At 38.8% G+C, this 24,519-nt stretch overlaps 1 protein-coding gene across 4 annotated transcripts in view; it reads left to right on the forward strand.

Annotated features, from left to right (window-relative positions):
- Positions 1 to 20,850, forward strand: part of STRN3 (striatin 3) — a 44,087-nt gene extending 23,237 nt beyond the window's left edge. Inside the window, exons 8-18 of one of the 4 annotated variants that reach the window (XM_028721302.2) lie at positions 4,500 to 4,610; positions 9,097 to 9,237; positions 11,963 to 12,096; positions 13,201 to 13,376; positions 13,478 to 13,525; positions 14,566 to 14,687; positions 15,388 to 15,555; positions 16,076 to 16,216; positions 17,901 to 18,008; positions 18,858 to 18,944; positions 19,182 to 20,850. In XM_028721302.2, coding sequence (XP_028577135.2) covers positions 4,500 to 4,610; positions 9,097 to 9,237; positions 11,963 to 12,096; positions 13,201 to 13,376; positions 13,478 to 13,525; positions 14,566 to 14,687; positions 15,388 to 15,555; positions 16,076 to 16,216; positions 17,901 to 18,008; positions 18,858 to 18,944; positions 19,182 to 19,351 — 1,406 coding nt within the window. In that variant the 3' untranslated portion in view covers positions 19,352 to 20,850. The remainder of the gene's footprint in view (positions 1 to 4,499; positions 4,611 to 9,096; positions 9,238 to 11,962; positions 12,097 to 13,200; positions 13,377 to 13,477; positions 13,526 to 14,565; positions 14,688 to 15,387; positions 15,556 to 16,075; positions 16,217 to 17,900; positions 18,009 to 18,857; positions 18,945 to 19,181) is intronic. The other 3 variants (XM_028721321.2, XM_028721311.2, XM_028721330.2) reach the window with 3 other exon arrangements.
- The last annotated feature ends 3,669 nt before the right edge of the window (positions 20,851 to 24,519 follow it).

Below are 24,519 nucleotides of genomic sequence, written 5' to 3' on the forward strand. Positions count from 1 at the left end.
GGCGAGAGCATCCCACTGGGATTGTAAACTGCAGAGCCATACTTATTTAGGTGTCAAAAAGTATTGATCCAGTTCAGTCTGCTTGATATTTCATAATGCCATATCTTCACAATCATTGTCCAGATTCCTGGATCTTTTAGATTTTCCCATCACTTATAGGCAACTGTTCCCATTTTTGAGCAATACGGTCTTAATGAGCTCTTCCCAGCTGTGTAATGGTTTTCATGTTGACCTCTGGCCCTTGGCTGAGAACCTCAGAATGGGAAACCTAAAGGAGGCAGACACTGAAAAGCTCAGCAGTCCCAGCCATGCCCTTCCTGCAGTCAACAGAGTTTGGTTCAAGGGGTGCTCCTGTCAGCAGGTGGGAGGTTCTCTGCTTTGTCTGCAGCTCTTTGTACCACTTCTGACACTGCTCCAGAGGCTTGGGGGACCCTCCAGAGCTGTGTAGGAAGGTGGCACTGGGGGCTGCAGAGGTTGGGAAAAATCAGCAGAGTCAGTCAGGCAAGCAAGCAGCTTTTCCCCATTGTATCAAAAGCAGTCTATTGGCATAAGGAGCCTTTCCGTATATGAAAGGTGAAGCTTGGCTCCAGCTATTAGCAATACCATTTGAAACGCAAGGATAAAATTTCCTGTTGGGTTTGCTGCTTTTTCTTTTAAGTGGGGTTTCTGCCACATCTGTTACTTGTGCCTGTTTCGGCATTTATATTGCGATTTATTTATTTTTGACAATGAGGGTTCAAGTACCACTTGGGCAGCAATCTACCTTTTCTCCTAGTATTGTCTGTTTTTCACCCCTCCACTGGGTGAGGAACCATACTTGTGCTCAGTGAAATTCTCCTGGTGGATGAAGGGAACTAGTCACAACTGGGTTAATATTTCCAACTGGCCTAGGCAGGAAGCTCTTCAAGTAATTTGCTTGTACTCCTCATCTCTTCCGTTTAGTTTCCTATTTGACTCAGGGCAGAAATTGATTTTTCTCATCTTGCCTATCCAGAAAGAATTTAAACTACATCTCCCCTATTTTTCACAGCTCCTCTGTTTTTAGCTGCTTTATTTTTCCAGCTCCTTCTTTTAAAAAGTTTTCCCCTTGAGGCTTGGCTTCACCTCCCACTGCATGCCTCCCCATCTGTTGTTATTCTTTGGACTCTTGTTTGGATACTTGTTTGGAGGGAACAAAGATTGGCCCTGTTTTAGAGTTTTTTATAGTGCCTGGATCCTCCAAACCACCTATTCTTGTTGTAAAGATTGTATTCAGTAGTTTTCTAAAGCATCTTTCAAGGTTGCGACAAAAAATGAAAGTGAGGTCTCCTGCAAGAGAGGAGGAGCAGCACATGCAAATGACTTGAAGAGTTTCCTAACTAGCTTTATTGGAGGCATTTGGCCAGTGGTGACTGGCTCTCTTTATCTTCCCAAGAAGTGACCTTCATGACAAACAGAATTTGTAATAAGGAAAATGGATAGTTGATTTTCACAGATTTCTCCTTCCCCATGCAATCCCCTGAAAAGGTGCTGCTGGGAGCTGCAAGGGGAATCCGTTCTATCCCCCTTTTTCCTGTGGGGAGCCTCTGCTGAATCCCACGCCCCTCTACCATATCTCACCTAGTTCAGAAGAGTTCTTTGATTCTCAGGAGGGGAACAAAGGTCTCCTACTGCCAGGCCCTTTATGTAAGAGCTTCTTAAGATCAAAGCCATTGAATGTGTTGCCACTTCAGATTGTTTTCTTGATGCCCACATAAATCCGCCCATAGGGAGTTACCGTAATCCTTTATTTTTAAAAAATTGAGCAAAATCTAATGAAATTGACTCTTTCTTAATTCATGTCGGGTGGGAAGAACTCGAATTAAGTGCAGCTGCTTCTTCATCACTAGAACATAGGCTTTACAAATCAGATAAATTTGATCAGTTAACTAGAGTTGTATCATTATTAATATAAAAGCATAGGAATCTGTCAGACCAATGGTCCATCTAGCACAGTTTTGTCTATAGTTAATGTCAGCAGCTCTTTGGGGTTTCAGACAGGAAGTACTTTCCAGCTTGTCTGGCAGGTGCTGGGGACTGAATCTGTGACCCTCTCCATGTGACGCAGATGTTCTGGCACTGAGCTGTGACCCTTTCCCATTCCTTTCGTAGTACTTAGTGTACTCAGCACCAGAAACAGTTTAGTCATGCTGGCCACATGACCCGGAAAACTGTCTGCCTGAAAGTGGAGATGAGCGCTGTAGCCCATAGTCAAATTTGACAGGACTTAACTGTCCAGGGGTCCTTTACCTTTATATTTACTTACCTATTCAGTGTAAGGAACAAAGGGGAGAGAGAAGTGAAGAAACTCGTTTCAGCATCCACCCTGTGCATTTCACATTGCTGTCTTGGTGAAGTCTTAGCACCTTTCCCCAATAATTTTGTGGCAGCAAGAAAAGTCTTGGATATTGCAAAAGGATTCATTCCATTCAGTTAGCATATGATCTCAGTCCATGCTTGCTCCCTTGTCTGCCAACAGGTATTGGTTGTTGTAATAGACTTTATTCAGCAGATACTTAAATAGTCTGTTTGCCACCAATTGGAATTGCTTCTTGGGGATCCATTCCTTAGGTGTTTCTAGTAGCAGCTTTTGTGTTCTTTTAATGCAATTTTATCCCATGCTCAGGCAGCTATAAAAATGCAGTCTTCCTTCAGTGAACCATGGTTAAGCCCAGTGTGTAAGCATCATTCCTATAGTCAGGTGGGGATCATCATAATTTAATTTAATGGTTGGTTTCTAGTAGAGAGGAAGCAACATTAAAGTGTCCTTCTGAACACCTATTATTAAATATAGCATTTAAATTGATTCTCTACCTGATCCTAAATAACTTACTCACTTGAAGCAGAAATAATATAACATTTGGTTAAAACTTTTGAGACTATTCAGATCACACTTCTTGTTTTGATGAAATCAGGTGTGGACCCCTCTAATTTTACATCACCAGCTATCTGTTCCTTCATAAGTAGCTGGATATAGTGCCAAATGATAGTGGATAGTGGCTCTTTTTTGTTTGTTTGAACCCAGCCAGGTTTGATCTTGCAGAATCTCCCAGTTACCTAGTCAACGTCTTCCCACAGTAAGATAGTCAGAGAAGGAAGTGCACACTTACTCCTAAGCTTATAATGTGTATTATCCTGGAAGTGTGAACTATCTTGTAAACAGGACTAGAGACTGAATAAAACAAAAAAGTACTTCATTGTGTAGGAAAGAAATCAGGTACTTACGCTTGCTTGCCTACACTGTATTAATAGGAATGCTGGCTGGGAACTTCTAAGTTGCACTCTAATCCTTTATATACTTAGAAAGGAGCAGGAGTAAGGCAGTGAGGAGAAGCACAGCTGCACACCTGGCTTTCCAGGTGTAATTGCAGTAGTTGCAGTGCCTCTAGACTCCACTGATCTGCCCACTTTGCATTGACTTCACTTGTCTCTTAGAGGAGACCAGCTGTGTGGTGCCACCACTCCTCACTGACTGCTCCTGGAAGTAAGTACTGTTGAGTTCAATAGGGATTAGTTCCAAGTAAGTAGAGCACAAGCATTAATCTTACAAAAATCCACCTTGGATCATGATTTACTAGTTCATTAAAATATTTATATTTCATATGCTCAGAACACATCTGTTGACCTTGCTGTAGAGTGGAAGTGAGCTCTCTTTCCTTACAAGCTTTCTCAACTAAGTGTGCCTGTGCTAATTCTTTTAAGATAACACCATACCCAAACTTATTTCATACAGACTCAGTGTCTTCAGTGGAAGTTCTGTGCAATGTGTTTTATAATCTGGGTATAAATGCTTGAATGTTCATTACTTAAATTATAAATGTAGACAAGCCTATTCTTCCATCACTCTTCCCCCCCCCCCCCCCGAATTTGTCGTGACTGCTTGAGTTACAGCATACATTGAACTGGTGCACTTTTTTAATTAAAAGAAGGAAAAAGGAAACCCTATGGATTTCGTTAATGTTTTTAATAACCTGAAACAAAAGAAAACCTTCCCTTTATGATGATTTGGATGTGTTTTAGCACTACTAGATCTTATTGCATGTAGAGCAAGACCGAAGGACAAATGCATGGTAGTTTTCATGAACAAAATGGTGCTGACACTTAATTCAGTTGCACATTCATGAGTTGTATTGCATGGAAAATATTGATTTGCTTATTTAAGTCTGGCTGAATAATTTGTTAATATTGTCTTACTAAAGATGCAGTAATTTCACACGTTAGCGTTAATCCATTAATTTTTTTCATATCAGTGAATGCAAAGAAGTTTTTCTTCTTTACTGTTGACAAATTATTATAATGTGTGGGGAATATTTCTTTTTACCAAAAGGGAAGCATTTTGCAAAACAGTAACAAACTGCACCTTTATAATACTGAAATGTAACTGAATAACATTTTGTATTGATGATTAACCTATAACACTCACAGACAGCTTGCATTGCCAACTGCTGATTATTTTTGTTTCAATAATATGCTGCATGTAGACAAAGATGACCTGTCCCCAACTGCTGAGGTTTGGGATGTAGACCAGGGACTAATAAGTAAACTGAAGGAACAGTACAAGAAGGAACGAAAGGGGAAGAAAGGGGTAAAGAGTAAGTGCAGATTCTGAATTTTGACAGGTTTTTTTTTTAATGCATTCTGTTTTTACTGCTCCATTTTAACAGTTTGCTATTTGGGGGGCAACCAACTTTAACTTTCCCACAGATAAATATGCAAATCAGAACTACATCTCAAATGAAATCTAAATATCCTAATCTGGTGAGGGGAACAGGAGGTGGACCAGTTGCTTCAGCATTGCTTAGGAACAATTTGGAAGAAAATGAGAACTTGAAACCTGAGACAAATTAATAGTGTTGTGTCTTCCTTTGTCTGTTTGCCAAAGTTAGTAGAGTTGTTTTTTTAAAAGGACTTTGAGGAAGCAAGAGAGTTTTCTGTCTGTGAAAGGTATTTCTAACAACAGTCTGCAGATTTTGGCTTGGCTTACTAATTAAGGACTAGTACTAGGACTTGGGAGGAGCCATATCTCATTGCGCTTCACACTGCTACTGCTAAAATATCACATGAAGTGAAGTGGGAATCAAACCGTCCCCCAAATCCTCATGCTTGCAGAGGGCTTGGAGGGACATTATCTTTTCTACCAGTTTGTGCTGACTTTGAAGAATGAAAGTAGCAAAAGGGAACCTGAAGAAGGGGCTGAGCTTTGCCTGTGGCTTTGCCAACAGCGCAAAGAGTCTCGTGCTCCTTCTGCAAAAGCCACACAGAAGTAAGAGTTTTAGCCTTTCTCTGCTGTTCATGGAGAACTCTGGGGAAAGGATAGTTGTCGGTGCAGAAGGAGCTGCTCCTATTGATGAACAAGCAAGTCTGTTTGAGTAGCTCTGGCAGCTAATTTTGTAGTTTAATTTTCACCATGCTGAGTGTGGGGCTGATAAGTTCAGCATCTTCTTCCCTCAGACACTACTGGGATGACAAGAGTCTGCAGCAGTCATGTGTTTTTTAATCCGAGAATCTCAGTGATTCTCAAACTGGGCAGTAAGAACTTGAAACAGGGAAAGGATCCTGCAGCATAGATAGAGATGCTTTCCTCCCACGAGCAAATATTTAGCACTATAATCACCAAACCTGCTGTAATAACCATAGAAGCTGCAGAAAGTCAAGGAACAGATCAGAGCTTCTAGCTACATGAACTGCTATCGTCCAGCCAACTAATTTGAGATGTCCTATTCTAGTTCTCATCTTAGGCAGTGTTGGATTAGTTCACCAGTCCACAGATTCTTAAACACATCAGTTTCCAAAAATTCTGTTCATTCATATTCTGCAGCAATAGTTTGGAGGACTTGGAACATAAGCCAGGGTTTTTAAGCCGGGGTTTGAGAAATGCTGCCTAGCCAGATAAACTTTGGACAAGATAGAAAGTAGACTTAAGGCAGAAGAAGCAGAAATGTAAAATATATACAAGGGGCAAATCCAACACTGTGAGAACAGACTTCCTCTCCCCCTGCCCCCAAATCTGCTTCAGAATGTTCACTAAACTTCTGAAACAAATTTTGAGGGTGCATGGAGGTCTGGGGGGGGAGAGAAAGATGAAAGCAAATATCTGTTTTGCTCACACTCAAATAACATTAGATATAAACATCAGTCTGTAGATTTGACATTGTTGCCCAATTATAATTGTGTACTCAGAAGTTAAACCCATCAGTGAGATTTTCTTCCACAAATGCATGCATAGGAATGCTGTTATCAAAGCATATCTTTTGTACTCTTTTAGTAAAATATTGATGCTAGATTGGCTTTGTATGCAAACATTTAACACTATAAATAGATTTGTGCATGCATTTTTTTTCATTTTTTAAAAATAGCGTTGCATGTTCCTTGCATTATATGCTTAATCCAATACTAAATACTTTATTCTGAATGGGTCTTTCTTGCCTCCTCAGGAAATGCCCCATGCCCATTATATAACTCCATCTTGTGCTGACAAATACAGAGACGTCTGTTGTAAAGTTATTATGGAGCTGCAATATAAGTTTGGAGACAGGCTCTACTTCCACATCAAACTATTTTGCAGCATATATATTTAAAGTATATAGGATAAAATGTTGGACTAATGAACCGTTTTTGCAGTAAGGTGTCTATTTCCTCACAAATAGTAATGAAATGGTGTACATGTTGCAAATCTACAGAAAACCAAAAAATGTAGAGAAGTTCTACAAGAGTTTAGTAATCAGAACAGCTGGATATTACGGGCACAGCTGTTTTCCTTGGTGCTAGGGAATCAGTGTCCTCTGCTTGTAATATTCCCAGGTGATGCAGCTACTAAAATAACTTCAGGCTTTTCAACAGAAAAAAAATCAACAGGATGCATCTGATTTATTAAAGAAAAATGTCTTTATATAAAAATGCATATCCCTCCTTTTCCCAACAGAACCAAGGCAGCCAATACCACAAAGAATGCAACTGTACTAGAACAGTAATACAAAAATGGTTCTTCACATTCTGATTTGATCTCTACATAACAAATAGTTGGAACTTCCAGTGACTGCCTCTGAAAATGTTAATAGGTAGAAGATAGCATGATGCTATGTCAGTTCTATATTGATTTCAATGTGACAAGTACAGAGTTTGCTCTTGGGTTTCACCAATTGGGTAGCCTGACTTGTAAAATATGTTCATTCACACTCCTATTCTTCCTAGTGCTGTTCACAGTACACTCTTGGAATTCAGAGAACATTCAGATGTACCACATTTCCCAAGTAAAGATGACACCACTTCATAACACAGGGCTTCAGGTCTCATTTAAGAATCATAGTAGTTATGGAGTTCCTGTCGTGGAACACAGTAATCTCTGTTTCTACCCATATCCCACATCATCTCTTTGTTCAGACAGAATTACTGGGCAAAGTGAGACCCACTTCAAATCCTTAGAAACTAGCATTTAGGGTATGATTGAGCACCCGCTGATTCTACCCACTCTGTAAAGTTCCTTTCCCTGTTTTGCCAGCATTCTTGCATTCTTTCTCTTGAGACAGTTGGCAACTGCCATAAGACTAGGCTGTGTGTTCTATTTACAACACAGACTTATGATTACTCAAGGTCCTGGTTTTAAAATGATTAGCACTTTAGAGTTTATAGCCTGCAGGATATCACTCTGCAGCTCTGCTCTGGTTCATCTCACTGTTCAGATATGCTTGCAGGTGTCTCTCAACTCCTTGTCCCAAGAGCAACTGTGTCCTTCCAAGTTTGTACTGTCCATCATTTTTTCTCAGTATAGAAGTGGAAAAAATCATATATTGTATAGTTTCAGAAAAGTGCAGAGATGATAAAAATTTCAGTATTAGAGCTTGGTGAGGGTGACCCGTGTTCTTTCTAAGTGAAAGGGCTGTTCATAATTTTGGTCTAGTAACTAAAAGCTGATTTGGCTTTTGTCATTTAAACATACTGACAGTGGGAGGAGTCATGGACACGGGGTAAAAGTGAAAACTAGTGCAAAGAGGGACCACAAAATAGAAGTGAGTAGTAGTGTCATCAGAAATGGGGTTGGGAAGGTGAAAAGCGAACTTAGCAGCTGCATGGAGTGGGAAGGGGAATGTAGTGAGTTAATGGGGGGGGGGAATGGAAGGGGTGTTGGCAACCCTAGTATATACATATCTAGCACTTTTTAGAGTGTCAGTAAAAAATGGCATGGTCTTTTATTTTGTTTTGTGTAGAATAACTCCATCTTTTGTAATATAAGGACATTGTGTTTTATTTAGTAGGGATGAGTAGGGATCTCGAAGTGAAAAGAGTAGTTTTAGAATTTATTGAGAAATTTATTTATTGTAATGAAGGACTTGGCTAAGAAGAAGAGCTGGTAGTTCTGTTGGCCAAAAACAGACTTAGGAGACTCCACCTCCTATCTCTCTGACTTTCAATCTGTGATTATGGTTTATTATTTATGAAAGTTTCTTTGGAGATTCTGCACTCATTTTAGTTTAAAGCACTTTATAGTTCAGAGTATTAATTTGAAGTCAACTTTCCAGCTACAAGAATTATTTTATACTACTAAAATGTCTTACAACTGTGATTAAATGAATATTTTTAAATTGCCCAATTACCTATTTAAAAACACAAAAGGGGAAAGTTAACAGTTTGTTGCCTCCCAGCTACCTATTCACCTTTACTTTTGTCCCTTCTTTTGGTAAAGTTTGTTCTTTCTTGGTGATGCTAGCTTTTAATATAAATACTGGATTTTTTTTGTCAATATATAATTAATATGCATTTGTTCAAGGATTACATTCTTAGGGAATTCAAACATTCAAGCTTCTCTTTTATCTTAAGCACAGCAAATAGCAATTACACAAAGAACAAGTTGGAATTCCTTTTTTAAAAAAGAGATCTTAATTCATTTTCCAACACAACATCATGTAAACACACACACACACACACACACACACACAAACACAAACACACACACTCCATCATGTGTCTTATAACGAGATTACATTCAAACAATAATATTGATTAGCAAACTGGGCATGTAAATGGCTGTCAGGTCAAGCGGTGGCAATCAAATGAACCTTTGCTGCTGACATTAATTTACAGGGGTCAACAGGACTAAACTGCACGACATGATAGCTGATCTGGGCGATGATGAGCTACCCCACATCCCTTCAGGAGTCATTAATCAATCTAGGTCACCCTCTTCTAGAATGACTGATCATGAAGGTGCAAGAGCAGAGGAAGGTACAACAAATTCACCTACTTATTTTATTTTTAGAAGGTTTTCTTTTAAAACCACACTTGTCTAGCCCCTCCAAACCCAGTGCTAACATTTAGATGCCATTGTTGCCGGGCAACATGGCTTTGCAAAAGAATACCACTTCAGTCCTTTAGCTTTTTTGTCTTGTATAACAGAAATCAATACCCAGATTTTGTATGTTTACTTGATTATAAAGCTTAATAATATAACAGTGGTGCGTAGCAAATATTAAGCAACAATAAGGTAAATTGGTAAATGATACCCTTCTCTGAAGTTTTATTAATTCTACTTTGTTGAGAATATATATTTTTTTAATCTGTCCTTATCTAAACATATTGCACCAGTGTTGAGTGGAAATTATTTGTGCTTTGCTCACCATCTGAAATAAAATGCTGTTAGCTCAGCTTTTTAGTGTTGGTAATCAAAGTACATGTTCTGATGTTTTCAAAATTTCAACGTTAGTCCCAAATTTGCTCCTAAAATATTCTCTGAAACAAAGGAAATCCTATCTTAAGGACAGTTCTATCTTAAAAATAAAAAACGAGGTTTTCCTTGATATTCCTGTGTTAGCCATGCAAAACCCTTAGTATGTGGTGTTTGAACAAGGTTTGTGCTTGTGCACTGTTACTGTTAGTTGTTCTGGACCCTTTAGTATTGACAGCAAAAGTTGTATGTGCAAATGGTACATCATGGGAATCAGTTCTTTTCTAAAGATGCACAGAACTACCTTGAAGCAACTCCCCAGCCTGATCCTTTAAAAAATAAAAGAAATTAGGAAATAAACCATTGGAAGGAGGTAGTCATTTTAATGTAGAGCAGCTGGATGGATCAGTTTACAGTGGTGCCCCGCAAGACGAATGCCTCGCAAGACGAAAAACTCGATAGACGAAAGGGTTTTCCGTTTTTTGAGTCGTTCCGCAAGATGAATTTCCCTATGGGCTTGCTTCGCAAGACGAAAAGTCTTGCGAGTTCTTGCGAGTTTGTTTCCTTTTTCTTAAAGCCGCTAAGCCGCTAATAGCCGCTAAGCCGCTAATAGCCGTGCTTCGCAAGACGAAAAAAACGCAAGACGAAGAGACTCACGGAACGAATTAATTTCGTCTTGCGAGGCACCACTGTATATACATAGATGGATTGGATGTGTGACTTCATTCTCTCACTAGAGTGCAGCATTCCTGCACTTTATGTTGGAATTGTATTCTTTTGGCAAGCTGCATAATGTGGAAAATAGCATGTTGTTTTGAGCTTTGCCTTCCTTTCCCACTGCTAGTTGTATAGTCTATTAACAGCAACAGTAGATTTTTAAAGTTTTGTTTTCTTTTTACTGTGTCTGATTCTCCTGGTTATTTTGTTCATTTACTTCTGCTAGAACTTCAGTACCAGGAAAATACAAACTTGACAAAATTTAGAGAATGCCAGAGACTTCCTCATATTGTAGATAGTCGATGTATTCATTCTAAAAATAAGTAATTATTAAATCGCTTGGTCTAAATAACAATTGTGCATGCTTTGAAAACTGATTCCTTCAGATTTAGAAGTAGAGAAAAGTCTGTAGGATAGGTAGCCTGATGATGTCTGCTTTTGAAAGTAAAGATACAAAGAAAACTAAAATTGAAAATGTGACATCATGGAATGTTGGTCCAAAAGCAGGTTAAATTCTCTTAAAAGAAAACAGTTTTCTGAAATTGTAAATACATTTGAAAGAGCCACTTCACTGATTTTGAGCAAACTATTGAAAAATAAAGTAGGAATTAGTGAGGAAATCTGGTGGAATGCTGTTCCACTTGAAAACGGCTTTTGCTTGGGGGCGGGGAGCATATGCTAACCTAAGAGAAAAGGGAGTGATTGTCTCTGATTTTCCCTTTCAGCCCCCATGGCCACCTTCCATGCTATTCTGGAGGGTCCCCCAACCCTCTGGAAAAGTTTTTTTTTGGGGGGGGGTGCAGGAAGGGACAACTGGAGAAAATTCTCATCCCCTTCTCTTAATATAGCATGTGCTGAATTTAAAGCCATTTCACTTCTACTGAATTTCACCCTAGGCTTAAATGAGTGAATGCCTCTTCATCTTATCTCTTAATAATCAAGTACAGACACTGTACATTTGCCCTATTAAAACAAAACAAAACATGATTTTAAAAAATATTCAGTGAGGCAGTAGTTTGGTAATTCTGTCCATGCCTTCTTAAGAAGTAAGTCCATTGAGTTCAGTGGGACTTACTCACAGGGATTACATTGTTTATAGGATTGCAATTATTTTATATTTTCAGTGAAAGGCTATTTGAGGGGGGAAAGGCACAAATTTCATTTTGAATAACAGTGCATAATGGCATGTTTGAAAAGGTAAGTGAATATTAAACGAAACTGAAACAGCTCTGATGCAATATTTCTCTCTTGCTTATTCATGGTCATTAGTAATCAATAAAACAGATCAGTAAAATTAATATACTCAAAAGGGGAATCAGTGTGTGGAAAGGGAAACAAAAAAATTACAGCATTATTATAGTTACAGATGTTATTGACTACAAATATGTAAGAAGGGATTTATTAGTTGATACCATGTTTTATTGATGAAATTTAACATATAACTGTAAATGTGCCAATGCAAAATATACTTCTTTTGGGTAATCGTTGAGCTTTAATTCTTGGTTCTTATTAAAATCTTACCAATTCTTAATCTCCAGATCTTAATAAACTATTTTTTGTCTCTTGTAGCTGAGCCAATTACGTTTCCATCTGGAGGGGGCAAGTCATTTATTATGGGTTCAGATGACGTTTTGTTAAGTGTTCTGGGCCTTGGGGACCTTGCAGACTTGACTGTAGCTAATGATGCAGATTACAGTTATGATGTAAGTACAACTTTATTTTAAAATAGATCTAACAGTAGTACATTCTTAGAATGTTCCACATAATGTAGGTCTGCAGCTATGCACCATGCATATTATTTCATATGATTACAGTGGTGCCCCGCAAGACGAATGCCTCGCAAGACGGAAAACCCGCTAGACGAAAGGGTTTTCCGTTTGTGATGCGCTTCGCAAGACGAATTTCCCTATGGGCTTGCTTCGCAAGACGAAAACATCTTGCGAGTCTCGCCATTTCCCCCCCCCCGCTTCCCCCCCTTTTTCAAAGCCACTAATAGCCTTTTAGCAGCTTAGCCGCTAATCCTTTAATAGCCGCTAAGCCGCTAAATCGCTAATAGCGCTAATCCTCTTAGCCGCTAATGGTTGCTTCGCAAGACGAAAAAACCGCTAGACGAAGAGAATCGCGGAACGGATTCTTTTCATCTTGCGAGGCACCACTGTATTATAAATAGGTCTCCACAATAAAATGTATTAATGACACACACCAGATAAGATTCTTGTAAAACCAACAAGAAACTTACTGTAGTTGGCATTTAACGACAGTATCTTCGTGGTATTTACATTGTTTCAATTGCATCCCAAAAAGGTTTTTAAAATCAGAATCCTTAAAAAGGTAGCAAGACACATACATAGACTGAGATGATGTGAAAGAAAGATGACTCAGGTATGATGTATTGTGTTGTAATAAAGATAGGAATTAGGGGAGGAGAAGAAAGATGAGATATGGAAGCTTGTCTTCTTTAACCATCAGAAATCCTCTTAGGTAGCTTGTGTTTACTAAAACTTCAGGAGGCTGTCATAAATCCTCAACATTTTCTATACAAGCAGCAGATTTAGAAAAACCTGCTTTCAAAATGAAAAAAATAAATGTTATCTGTATTCTTATAAAAATGCAAGAGTTGGTACTGAAGGTCATTCCACAGCATTGCAGTGCAATCCCAGCAGAACAGATTTCTTGATAACATTTATTGAACTTATGCTTCAATTTGTGTTCTGTGATACATGTGGCAAAGAAGAGCCCACAGCCGACAAGCTTTTACCCGTGCGCCTCTCTTACTTAGATGTTAACAATATGCATTCTTACTTTAGCTGCCAGCCAACAAAGATGCCTTTCGGAAAACATGGAATCCTAAGTATACGCTACGCAGCCACTTTGATGGAGTGCGGTCATTAGCTTTTCATCCTGTAGAGCCTGTGCTGGTTACGGCCTCTGAGGACCATACCCTAAAACTTTGGAACTTGCAAAAGACAGTTCCTGCCAAAAAGCAAGTATACATTTAGATACTGTCGAGAGAAATCGCTGGAAGTTTCATATTGGGGGACATCAATTATGCTGACCTCTTTATTTCTGACACCTTTCTTACAGGAGTGCCTCTTTAGATGTGGAACCTATCTACACATTTAGAGCCCATATGTAAGTATCGCCATGTTCTCATATATGCATTCCACAGGCAGACCACTGCCGGTACACCTAGAACAAACTATGGTTAGCGCTCAGGGTTTGTCTGGAGCGAGGTGCTGGTTGTGTCACTGCTGCTTCCTGGGAGATAGAGGGGGAGGGGCAAGGTTGGCTTGGGGCAGATGCACCAACAGGAGCACCAGATTAACTTTGCCAAGGTGCTTGTGCTGACAGCCACTTTAGCCCCGCCCCCGTCTCCCAGTAAGTAGCAGTGATGCAACCAACCAGAGATCTGTTGAGTGATGCCATCGCACCATGCTGTTCGCTACTGGTTATGGTTACGAAGTCTTAAAAGAAAAGTGGAGGTGACAGTATAATGTAAGATGTGTTTGTTCCCGTGTTTCTGATAAATGGAGTACAGTAATACCTTGGGTTAAATATGCTTCAGGTTGAGCGTTTTCAGGTTGCGTTCTGTGGCAACCTGCTCGCGCATGCGCAGAAGCAGCGAATCGCGGCACACGCAGACACGAGTTGCTTTCTGCTCAGGATGTGAACGGGGGTCTGGAACGGATCCCGTTCGCATCCAGAGGTACCACTGTACTGTTTATGTTATGTGGTGGGATGAAATAAGGAGATGTTGTGTGCTAAGAATGGAAGCAGCTTTTTGTATGTGCTGGTAACTTGCTCTTCTCTCTCATAGTTGTAACTTTTCAAATGAGTTTGTTAAATTACTGATCATACTTAAAAGTTCTTAGCCGTTCCTAAGTTCTTACTTTAGTTGAGTTTCTGTTTTACTAAATGAGCACCTTATGTGTCCTTAGTATCTATTCTGTTAATAGTTCCAATTGTACTACTAATAGAATTTTTCCTCTCAAATCTTTCATATTTTAATGCTGATTCTTAGCTTTTGTACTATTTAACAAAATTGTAAGGTTACCAGCAAGTATGTGTGTTTAAAAGTGTGATTTTGATATTCTACTCAAGCTTTGATATTTAAAACAATAAAGCAAAATTGACTTTGGAATTTAATGTACTTCTTTTGTGTTTTAAAACAGTGGACCTGTATTATCATTGGCAGTTAGTTCCAATGGAGAGCAGTGTTTTAGTGGTGGAATAGATGCAACTATACAATGGTGGAACATGCCTAGCCCAAATGTGGATCCTTATGATACATATGGTAAGCATTATCAAAATATGTCATAATGTAGTTTAATCCACTTAGGTTGTTGCTGCAGTGATCCAGCTGTGAGGTTTCCAGTGCATGGACAACTGCGGTCAAGCTGTGCTGATCTGGGAACAGCTATAGTTATCCAGTCAATTAAAATTGGTAAAAGGCACTTGTAGCCACGAAGGACACCTCTGCCTGCAGTGGCAATGCTGGATCCCATCTAGGCAGGCAGCTTTCCAACTTCCTTGGTGTGGAAACTTAACTGCTCTCCCACAGAGTCTCAGCCTTGCCAGGAGTCAGACTCTTCTTTTTTAGCCCTTATCTAGCCCACCATTGTATTCAGACAACAGACCAGGGCCTTCTCAGCTGTTCCCAATCAGATGTCAGTGAGAAATAGAGTTCGGTATCATCAGCGTACTGTAGCTTCATGTAGATGTTAAATAGCATTTGGTGCCCTGTGGCATCCCATAGCTCAAAAGCCTAGGTAGGACCCGAGTAGCACTCATCCATTGCTGCTTCCCGAAGCCATCTGTGGAGACAAGAAATAAGATCAGTTATTATGACTATATAATTTGGAATCTCACAACAAATTGATAGATTATCCATACAGATTTACATTATAAGAATGCATACATCTTTTAGGATGCTGGTTAGAAATGCTCAAAAGATTGACTAATTAATTTTGTTTCCCTTTTTTTCCCCCCTAAAGAGCCAAACGTTCTAGCTGGCACATTAATTGCTCACACGGATGCGGTCTGGGGTCTTGCTTATAGCGGTATAAAGAATCACTTACTATCTTGCTCAGCAGATGGCAGTATTAGATTATGGAATCCACCAGAAAAAGTGCCCTGCATTTGCACTTACAATGGAAATAGAGGTGAGCTGTGAGGTTTTCTATCTGTTAACAAAAGTTTAAGTTTAAAAGAAAATATTTTTGTAAATACACACACACCAGCCAAGAAACAGTATTTCTAGAAGCAAATCTAAAGTTCATACTAGCAGGTAATGATAGTTTAAACACCTGTGTTTTCTTTAATTCCAAGTCCTTTTGGTTTTTGTCTGGTTTTTTTTTAATGGTTTGTTTGTTTATTGAAAATTTTAAATAATTTCCTTTCATTGTATTTTATATTGCTCTGGTTGGCTAGCAACAAATAAACCAATAAAATCACAATATGATCCCTGAATCCAAGCCATTTTATTTTGGATGGCAGTTATACTTGGAAGCAACATAAATTGCTTTAAAATAAATATAGCTTGGTGTATGAAGTTGTTGTTTTTTTTAAAAAAAAGAAGATCAGTACATTGACTGAGTAAATTAATTATCTTAGAAACTTAAAATGGATGTAGAAGTATTTCTCTTAACAGATTCATTGTTCGTTCTTTTCTTTCGGCTCCAGAGTATGGAATACCCACATCAGTTGACTTTATAGGTTGTGATCCTGCTCATATGGTGACATCATTTAGCACTGGCAACACCGTCATCTATGATTTGGAAACATCCCAGGCACTGGTAATGCTTTCATCACAGACTGATTCTGGTAAGCAAAAGAGGTTCTTTACTGCTCTTTTTATCACTTTTGCAGCAGGGACTTAATCTTACAAGGCCAAGGTGTAATATAAATATAGGAAAATATTTTTCTTCAAATGGGTATTTTACATCAGTGAAATATGTGTACAGAAATCCTGGGGAGGTTCAGCTGAAGTAGTTCAGTGATGCCACAGTTTTTGTTCTTAACAGATATTTGCTTGCCACCGTATTATTTGTTAAATTTCTACCCGCCCCTTCCTTTCAAAGGAGCCCAGGGTGCCTGTGTAATAAAACAATGCAATTAAAAATAATCTAAAAATATATTCAAAACATGTGAAAGCATCTCAGAACTTCTGAAAATGTATGAACAGTCACATACCCTCACAACTAATAATTTCACAGTTGCCAGGAACACTATCTTTCTGCCATCAAATGCCTGGTAAACAGGAATATTTTTAAGTTCCTCTGGTGGTGTTGAATTTGGTTCTGGGAAACTTTGTTTTAAATCCTGCCTCAACTGTGTGAACTTACTGGGAGGTCTTGAAAGTTACCATCAGCAAGTCCCCATGTGTAAAATGGAAGAATTAGGATGAACTGCTTCAAAGAAGAATGGCGAGGACAAACAAGATTTTTTAAAAAACCCACATTTCACTTGCCAGATAAAAAGTCCTTGATGTCTTTTTGCTGGCATGTTCACCCAGACCTCTTCAAGTAAGGAGATGCCTAATGAAAGCTGCTTCTTAAAATGTTCAAGTAGTACAAGTGCCAGTGTTACACATCTGCTCATCCACTTTTTCTTCATTGCCCATACCCCAGAAATCTTTGCTAAAATAGTACATGAGCACCCCAAAACTAGGACCATAATCAGTTTGATTAAAGCAATCATTGGCAAGCATGGTTTATTAGAAGTTCTGTGTCAGAGTAATGGTAGTTCAGTTGCAAAAGAATCAAACCATAATATACACGGGTCTGTGTGGGTGGGGATGCTTTAGATTGAGCAGAGGCCTCCCTCTACTCATCTCTCTCCCTGGTCTTCTGCTGTACATAGAGAGGGTTTAGCAGAAATGGGGCATTCTGAGAGAGGGGGACTGAGCCATTATTGTTTGATTTGAAACTTGACCACTACTCCAGCCTGAAGCTTCTGCATGGATCAGGCTCAATCGTCCTGCCCTCCCACCTTTTGCTTCGCCATAAATGACTGAACTGCAGATGTGGTGGCGGCAGCTCAACTACTCCACAAAACTCCACTGACAGTGGATAGGGGTAGTCATGGTATGTCCTCTGGCTCAAGTTTTCTTTCCTCCCATTTCTTTCTGGGGTGGGGGAGATGAAAAGCTTCCACTTCTAGTTTCTTGGCAAACCATCATTTGGCATCTTTTGTCTTGCTACAAGCGGAAGAGTCCAGTCTCTTCTGATTGTGTGCAAAGGAGGGGGACACGAGAGCCTGAGGCTTGCTATGTTCTCATAGCAACAACCCAGCCCCCACTTTTCCTGAATTGGAGCCAGTTTGTCTTTGAATCCATCCTTTGACATACATGCAAACTCCCATAAGAAGCTAGAGTGACAGGGATAACTTGTGGAGATTAGATAGATAGATAGATAGATAGATAGATAGATAGATATGCACCAAACATGTTACCTGAATTCATTGTGATTCCTTCCTCCTCTGATTGTCATCTCTATTGTGTTCTCAGGTTTACAATCAAACAATCACATTAACAGGGTAGTAAGTCACCCAACACTCCCTGTAACAATAACAGCTCATGAAGATAGACACATCAAGTTTTTTGACAATAAAACGGGTAAGGAAATGAAAATGCCCTTCTTCCTTTTCGTCAGCAACCTGCCAATTCCTCTGATACTTTTCTTATGCATCTGCTTGTTCTATAGATTCTCCTCTCTGTCAATCATCGCTCCTTTAGTCTGGGACATTTGGGTCTTCTTTCAGCCTTCCCCACCTAATCCCCAGTTTCCCAAATCCTCCACTGGAATGTTGTGATCACAGCAGCTCAAGACAATGGCTGAGGTGCAGCGGGGGGATGGCAGGCCTATGCTTATTCCTTTAAGATTGAAGTTAAAAGTATTTTATCTTTCACTGCTGTAGCGGGGAAATAGCTGGAGCTAGAATTGGCATCAGGAAATAGGAGCTGCAGATGGGATTAGTCTGTTGCCCCAAATTGAGAAGCATATTCCTGTCTCCATTATTCTGTTCTAGCTGTCCTGGATTCTGTACTTTGTGCAGCTTCAGTGACTGGGAATTATTTTCAATAAGTTATTGGCTTGGTGTTTCCTATGTTTGTTCTTGCTTTTTGCAAATCTATTAATAGCTGTTTAACCTTCTCAATCGAGTGTGTCAACTTGCCTTCAAGTGGCATTCATAAAGAATTGGCAATCAGAAACAAAATTACTATGATAATGAAGACTCTAAAAGTCGTATGCCATCCCTTTAACATAAATCGTTTTAAAACTGTTACTGATTTAAGGGCAAATGTTTATGCCTTTCTGTGACCTTCCTTGAAGCACCTAGCAGGCCACCATTGGAAACAGAATGCTGAGCTGGATGGAAACCTGTTCTGATCCAACAGTGCAGTATTTTTGTTTCTTAAGGTTGAATCCTTGGTAACCGATACATGTTCTTTAATTGCTGTTAGGTAAAATGATCCATTCTATGGTTGCTCACTTGGACGCTGTCACAAGTTTAGCTGTGGACCCTAATGGAATCTACTTGATGTCTGGAAGTAAGTCTATTGTATTTTAATATTCTGTTGGAAGCTGCCCAGAGTGGCTAGGGAAACCCAGCCAGATGGGCGGGGTATAAATAAGTTGTTGTTGTTGTTGTTGTTGTTGTTGTTGTTGTTGTTGTTGTTGTTGTTGTTGTTGTTGTCAGCAACGTCTCTTGTATTGCTAGCGGATCTTGTTGTATTGTGTATTTAGCTATGTCTGAAATCCTGACCCTTGTTTTTCTTTTCATTCAGGTCATGACTGCTCTATTAGATTGTGGAATTTGGACAGCAAAACGTGTGTGCAAGAAATAACAGCCCATAGGAAAAAGCTGGATGAATCCATTTATGACGTAGCTTTTCATCCATCAAAAGCATATATTGCCAGTGCAGGAGCCGATGCCCTTGCCAAAGTATTTGTGTGACATAACAAAGCAAACCTGCATCTCATGTAGCAGGTTTGCCTGGACGAAAAGAGGGAATGCGTCACTGCCATCACTGAAACGGTTACTGATGAGACACTACATGTGACCAGCCTCAGCAGAGACTGTGTGTTTGGGGCAGATTTAAATTGGTCAAATCACGATCTCGTGAATAACGCTGGGCTGATTCATTTAACTGTAATTACTGTATTTTTGAAAGGAAAAAAAAAAGCAAACCAGTATTTGTAGCCTTGACTGGATATGGACTGAGCGTTTGTCTGTTATTTAGGTGTGTCTTTAAACGAACGTGGAGTCGGATCTTATTAAAGACTTTTATTTTGGACTCTGTGTGCTGCCTTAGGGTTAGGAATGTGGTGCTCTTGTTGGGGGAGTGAGCTCCAAGAGTAGCTTTCTTTGCATCTCTTAGTATCTTCACTTATCAGTCAAATGCCACAGATTCCCCTTTTAAACTTTTATTTTGCTTTAAAGAAAAAGGAATTAACTTAAAATATTTAGCATTAGTTGCACAAAATATTTGGATAAAATTCTAGTTTTTATATGTCTTTTATATATTTAGCCTGTCACAACAGTGCTCAAGATTGTATGGATGATGTTTTTTCTGCATTATAGGACCCGAAACCACAGAGATCTTGCTGGCCCGCTGCCCTGTAACAATACCGTTTCCTTTGTTATCTAATGAAGCTCAACTAAGTCCTTTCATCAGGATGCTAATTCATCATCATTGCATAACTGGCTTCCTAAAGGACTGTAAAGAATTGTGTAAGCGAAACACAAAGGAACTAAGTACCCCCAGCCCTCCCAATGAACTTTTAAAATTAATCTTGGCATCCTATCACTATGTGATATTTTGTACATCTTAACTGTATTTACGAGATTATTTATCAAGGATTACCCATCTGGCTAATGGCCTATTATTTATTTCATTTTTGTTGGTCTTTATATTCTTTTTATGTAGCGTATCAAGGGGCCCTGTATATCTATTATGGCACTCTTCGAACAGTCTAAAATAGATTAAAAATGGGACATGTAATAGTTTTAAAAGTTAGACAGACTTTTTCCAGTTAAGTGTCTGGAGTAAAGTTGATTCCAGGAAGTCATTTCAGAACTTTTGGAGTGAAAATGTTTTTATTTGCGGTTCAAATAGAATGCAAAAGTAGTTGAATCAAGAGTCAGAAATTGGCTGTGTTTGGAATAGTTATTCTCTGCTTTGATTTGTTTTTTTCGGATGTGCTTCAGTTTATGGTGTAACAAAAAGATTTTGTTTGTGTAACTGCATGATTAAGACAATAAAGTATTTTTTCTAGTCTTCCACAAAAATCTTTCTGATCAGTTTGCAAGTTTTGATGAGTTTTGTAAGTTTTCTGTTTTACAAACTATGAATCAGCAAATTTTTAAGATTGTACAACATAGCAAAAGTACAGCTGTTTAAAAAAATAATGTATATAAAATGCATATAATAAATACTAAATGGTGTACCTGTATGTTACTGTTGGTTATATTTTGTGTTGCAGAGTTTTAAGTGTCGTTTTATTCTTCAAGTAATTAGGAAAGGAAGGTTTAAATTTTAACAAAACTTGCTTTGCACATTTTAATAAACTGCATTGCTTTAAAGACTTGTAATATTTATCAACAGTTTCAACTGTGCCACTCCCTTATAAGAACCAGTTTCAAGAACAAATAGTGATTTGTATTTTAAAAATGGGAAACACAATGGCAGGGCAGCTTGTATTTTTTTAAATGAGAATATTGTCAAGCAATGGCATTAGAGTCAAATTTGAAAGCAAATCAGTTCAATTCTTCACATGCCTGCTCAGAAGTAAGCCCCACTGAGTTCACTGAGGCAGACGACTAGGGTTACAGTTTCAGATATTTGATTTTACAATCTTAAAGGAATCTTGTGTTTATTCTTTATCATCTACAATTAATGAAATCATTGTGCCTTTACTCTAAAAGGTAGATGATACTAAGTAGCACACTTTGGAGTGTAAAACTTTCCATTTAATGACAGACTAGATTCTTAAAACACAGATTTTGAGCGGTTTTTCCATGCCTATTCTGCCCCAAAAATCATAATCATAAGATGATTGTTTCTGTAACTGTTCATGGCAAAGCAGTTCATAGAACCTTTGTGTGCCATTCATTTAATCTTGTAACATGTCTTTCTTCCATAAATTGTTTCTACAAATGGACCCATTCTCTAAAGAGAAAAACGGCACAATACAAACTAAGAATGGGTGGCAGCATGTTTCTTGAATTAGTTGCTGAGCACATCATTGGCACATGGAAAATGTTCTTATAATGGATGGTATCTTGTGTTTCCATGTTTTACAATTAGATTAGCAGAGAGAATGTATTTCTCAGATTGAACTGGAGCAAAACACGATGGTAATGTACCCTTGACAAAGTAATGTAAGCATATATTGCATAGAACCAGATTAGAGAAAAAGCAGCACCATTGTTTGCAATCCTGATGCATTAAATTTATACTGTAAATAAAAAAGGAAACCCCACCTTTGACCATAGAGCTCAAAGTGTGGTTTCAAAATGTGTCTGTGTGTAGAGGTTTTTGAAAACTCTTCTGCTGATTTGCACTCTTGGTTTTTTCCACCAATTTAAAGCATTAACTAATAGGCCAGAGTGGTTTTTATTTTATTATATTGGAATTAATTATATTGGAATTAGTTTCATAATTGCCTTTTCTTAAGTCAAACATTGTTCCTGGCAGCTTTTCCAGAGTGCTGCATTCTAAGGCTTAAATGAAATGTGACTCTTTAATAAAGATTGCCAAACAAACTGCTTTTCTTTGAAATTGTATTAAAAATGGGAAACGTGGATACCACTATCCTTCCTGTTGAAGACACACAAATGCGTACACATATTACGTTTATATATGTATCGTCCTAGTATTTGTTAGAAGTTAGTTCTGAAATGCTTAATTCCATACAATACAGAAAATCACCAACAGGCACAGTCCACCATTGTTTCTTGTTGCTTCTCTTCAGTACCACATAATGATGTGCGGGGCTCAGTTGTAGAAAGACTGCAAATAGTCAAGTTGAACAATCTCTGGTTACACACTATAGACCTTCCCACCCCTGAATTGTTTCTGTGGACAGCTGTGGCCTCTTTAATGTTGGTCTTATGGCTCAGCAGCAGCTAAGGTTTCAGTGGAGGAAATAGAGCCATGGAGCACTGATATGACTTTCCCATAGATTCTCCCCAATCCTCAGACATAAAGAATGTTTTACTAAACTGAACATGGGCAAACTGTTCATAAAGCATTTCCAGCTTAGTTTTAGTTGTAGCTCCATAGTCCAATGCCTCTGTTCTCACTGCCAATGCTATACAGATATACAAGCCAGGTTCATCTTACCTATACTATGCACAGAACAACTTTATACCTGTCTGCTACTTCAAGATGAAATCCCAGATATTACATACTTGGTTGCTAGATTTTTGTGCTGCCATGGTGGATATTTGTCAAGGATGGTTTGCGCAACAAACTAGGCCTGAAATGCAAGACCTGTGCTCCTTCACACTCCCTCAGTCACTTTTAACCGTTTGTCCTAGTTTCTGTCTTTTTAAGTATGTAGAATAAAACCACCTTTTAATTACTACTTTTTATCCCTTACCTGTTTTAAGTCTCGTGTGTTCAGTTTATCTGTATGTTTTATCTTATGCTGGTCTGTGACCGAAATAAAGTTTGATACTGTACCTTCTGTTCTCACAAACCGTTTAGAGGCTTGGAACTTTCCTCAACTGCTAAATCTGCTTTTTAAGACTGTCATTTCCTTCCTTGGGCTTCTCTCTTTTGTGGATAATAAGATGGTTAGCTGGGTTGTGTGTGATTTGCACTAATAAGTACAAATGAAATAGATTCTGCACTAAGAAGAGCTAAAGTCTCTGAGCTGTGCAAATTGAACCAGTGTGCACTATTTCTTTTTTGTTTATTTTTGGTTTTGTTAAACATGGAGAACGAGGATGACCTACAAGGAGCACTGCCAAGCACTAAGAAATCCTATTCTTGCACCTCCTCGGCCTTCTCAGATTTCAAGTATATCTTCACAACTATGGAAACTTGCTTTTTAAAAGCTGAGAGGGTTTGGAAGATGAATTCTGCCTCAAATGCCACAGGCTGAGCTTTTACAGACTTGCAGTGTGGAGAAACAGTAAAAGTTACCTGTGCATAGTATTAATATGTGAAAACTGCTCCGTTTGTGAATAGTTAACTAAATGAGGACAGAGAGGTTGGCAGGTTTCATCTCCCAGTTGTCATTTAGAAGTAATAATATACAATATATAGGTGGCAGTCTACCAAGAAAAATTTAGATAAAGTTAAATAGGTGACTACCATGTGAAGTTTTCTATTGTGTCAGTGAACATTAGCACATGGAATAAAAAAGTTAGGCTGTGATAGGTCCTAAAGTGGACATTCTCTTTGGTTTGTCAAGAGCCTAACTTTTCATTGGTTAAAGAGTTCTGGCTGAAGAGACTAAAAAGACAGACCTAGCACTGTGGGAGTCTGGAGTTAGGGACTGAAGAAGCAGCTAGAGGAAGAAGCAGAAACAGAAATAAGACCTGAAAGGTCCTAGTGGCAGCAGGCAGTGGCTGTCTAAGGAGGAAGTGAAGACACTAGGGCTGAGACAGAAGCTGAGTTGGTCTGTTGGAAGAGGAAGACTTCAGCAGCAGTCCTCTAGAAGAGCTGAAGGCAGACTGTCAGGTGTCTACATGCAGCAGTGAGTTCCTGACCAGATGAAGACTTTGGATCAAGTCTTCTGTAAAGTGAATGTATTAACTGGGGAGAAGATAATAGCAACTGGCTATTGGCTTCCAAAAAGGAAGAGAATGAGTGCAAGGAAATATATCCCTCTTTAAAGTAACCCTTAAAGCAAATACCCACGTACCATTAACATCTAACTCACTAATAAACCTAATCTGATGTCATAAGTAAGTTTCAACAAAATTAATGGGGGCAGCCAATGCTGTTTGGATGTACTTCTGCTCATGCAATGGGGCCTTCCATGTACCCAAGCAGTTAGGGGACTTTACAGGAGGAAAGGAAGAAGCAGCCCCATTGTGCAAGTGGCATTTCACTCACGCAGTGCTGGATTTCACCAGATATATTTGACTTTTAAATGGGAAGACTTCTG

The sequence above is a fragment of the Podarcis muralis genome, chromosome 1, assembly GCF_964188315.1.
Source record: "Podarcis muralis chromosome 1, rPodMur119.hap1.1, whole genome shotgun sequence".
NCBI lineage: Eukaryota > Metazoa > Chordata > Lepidosauria > Squamata > Lacertidae > Podarcis > Podarcis muralis.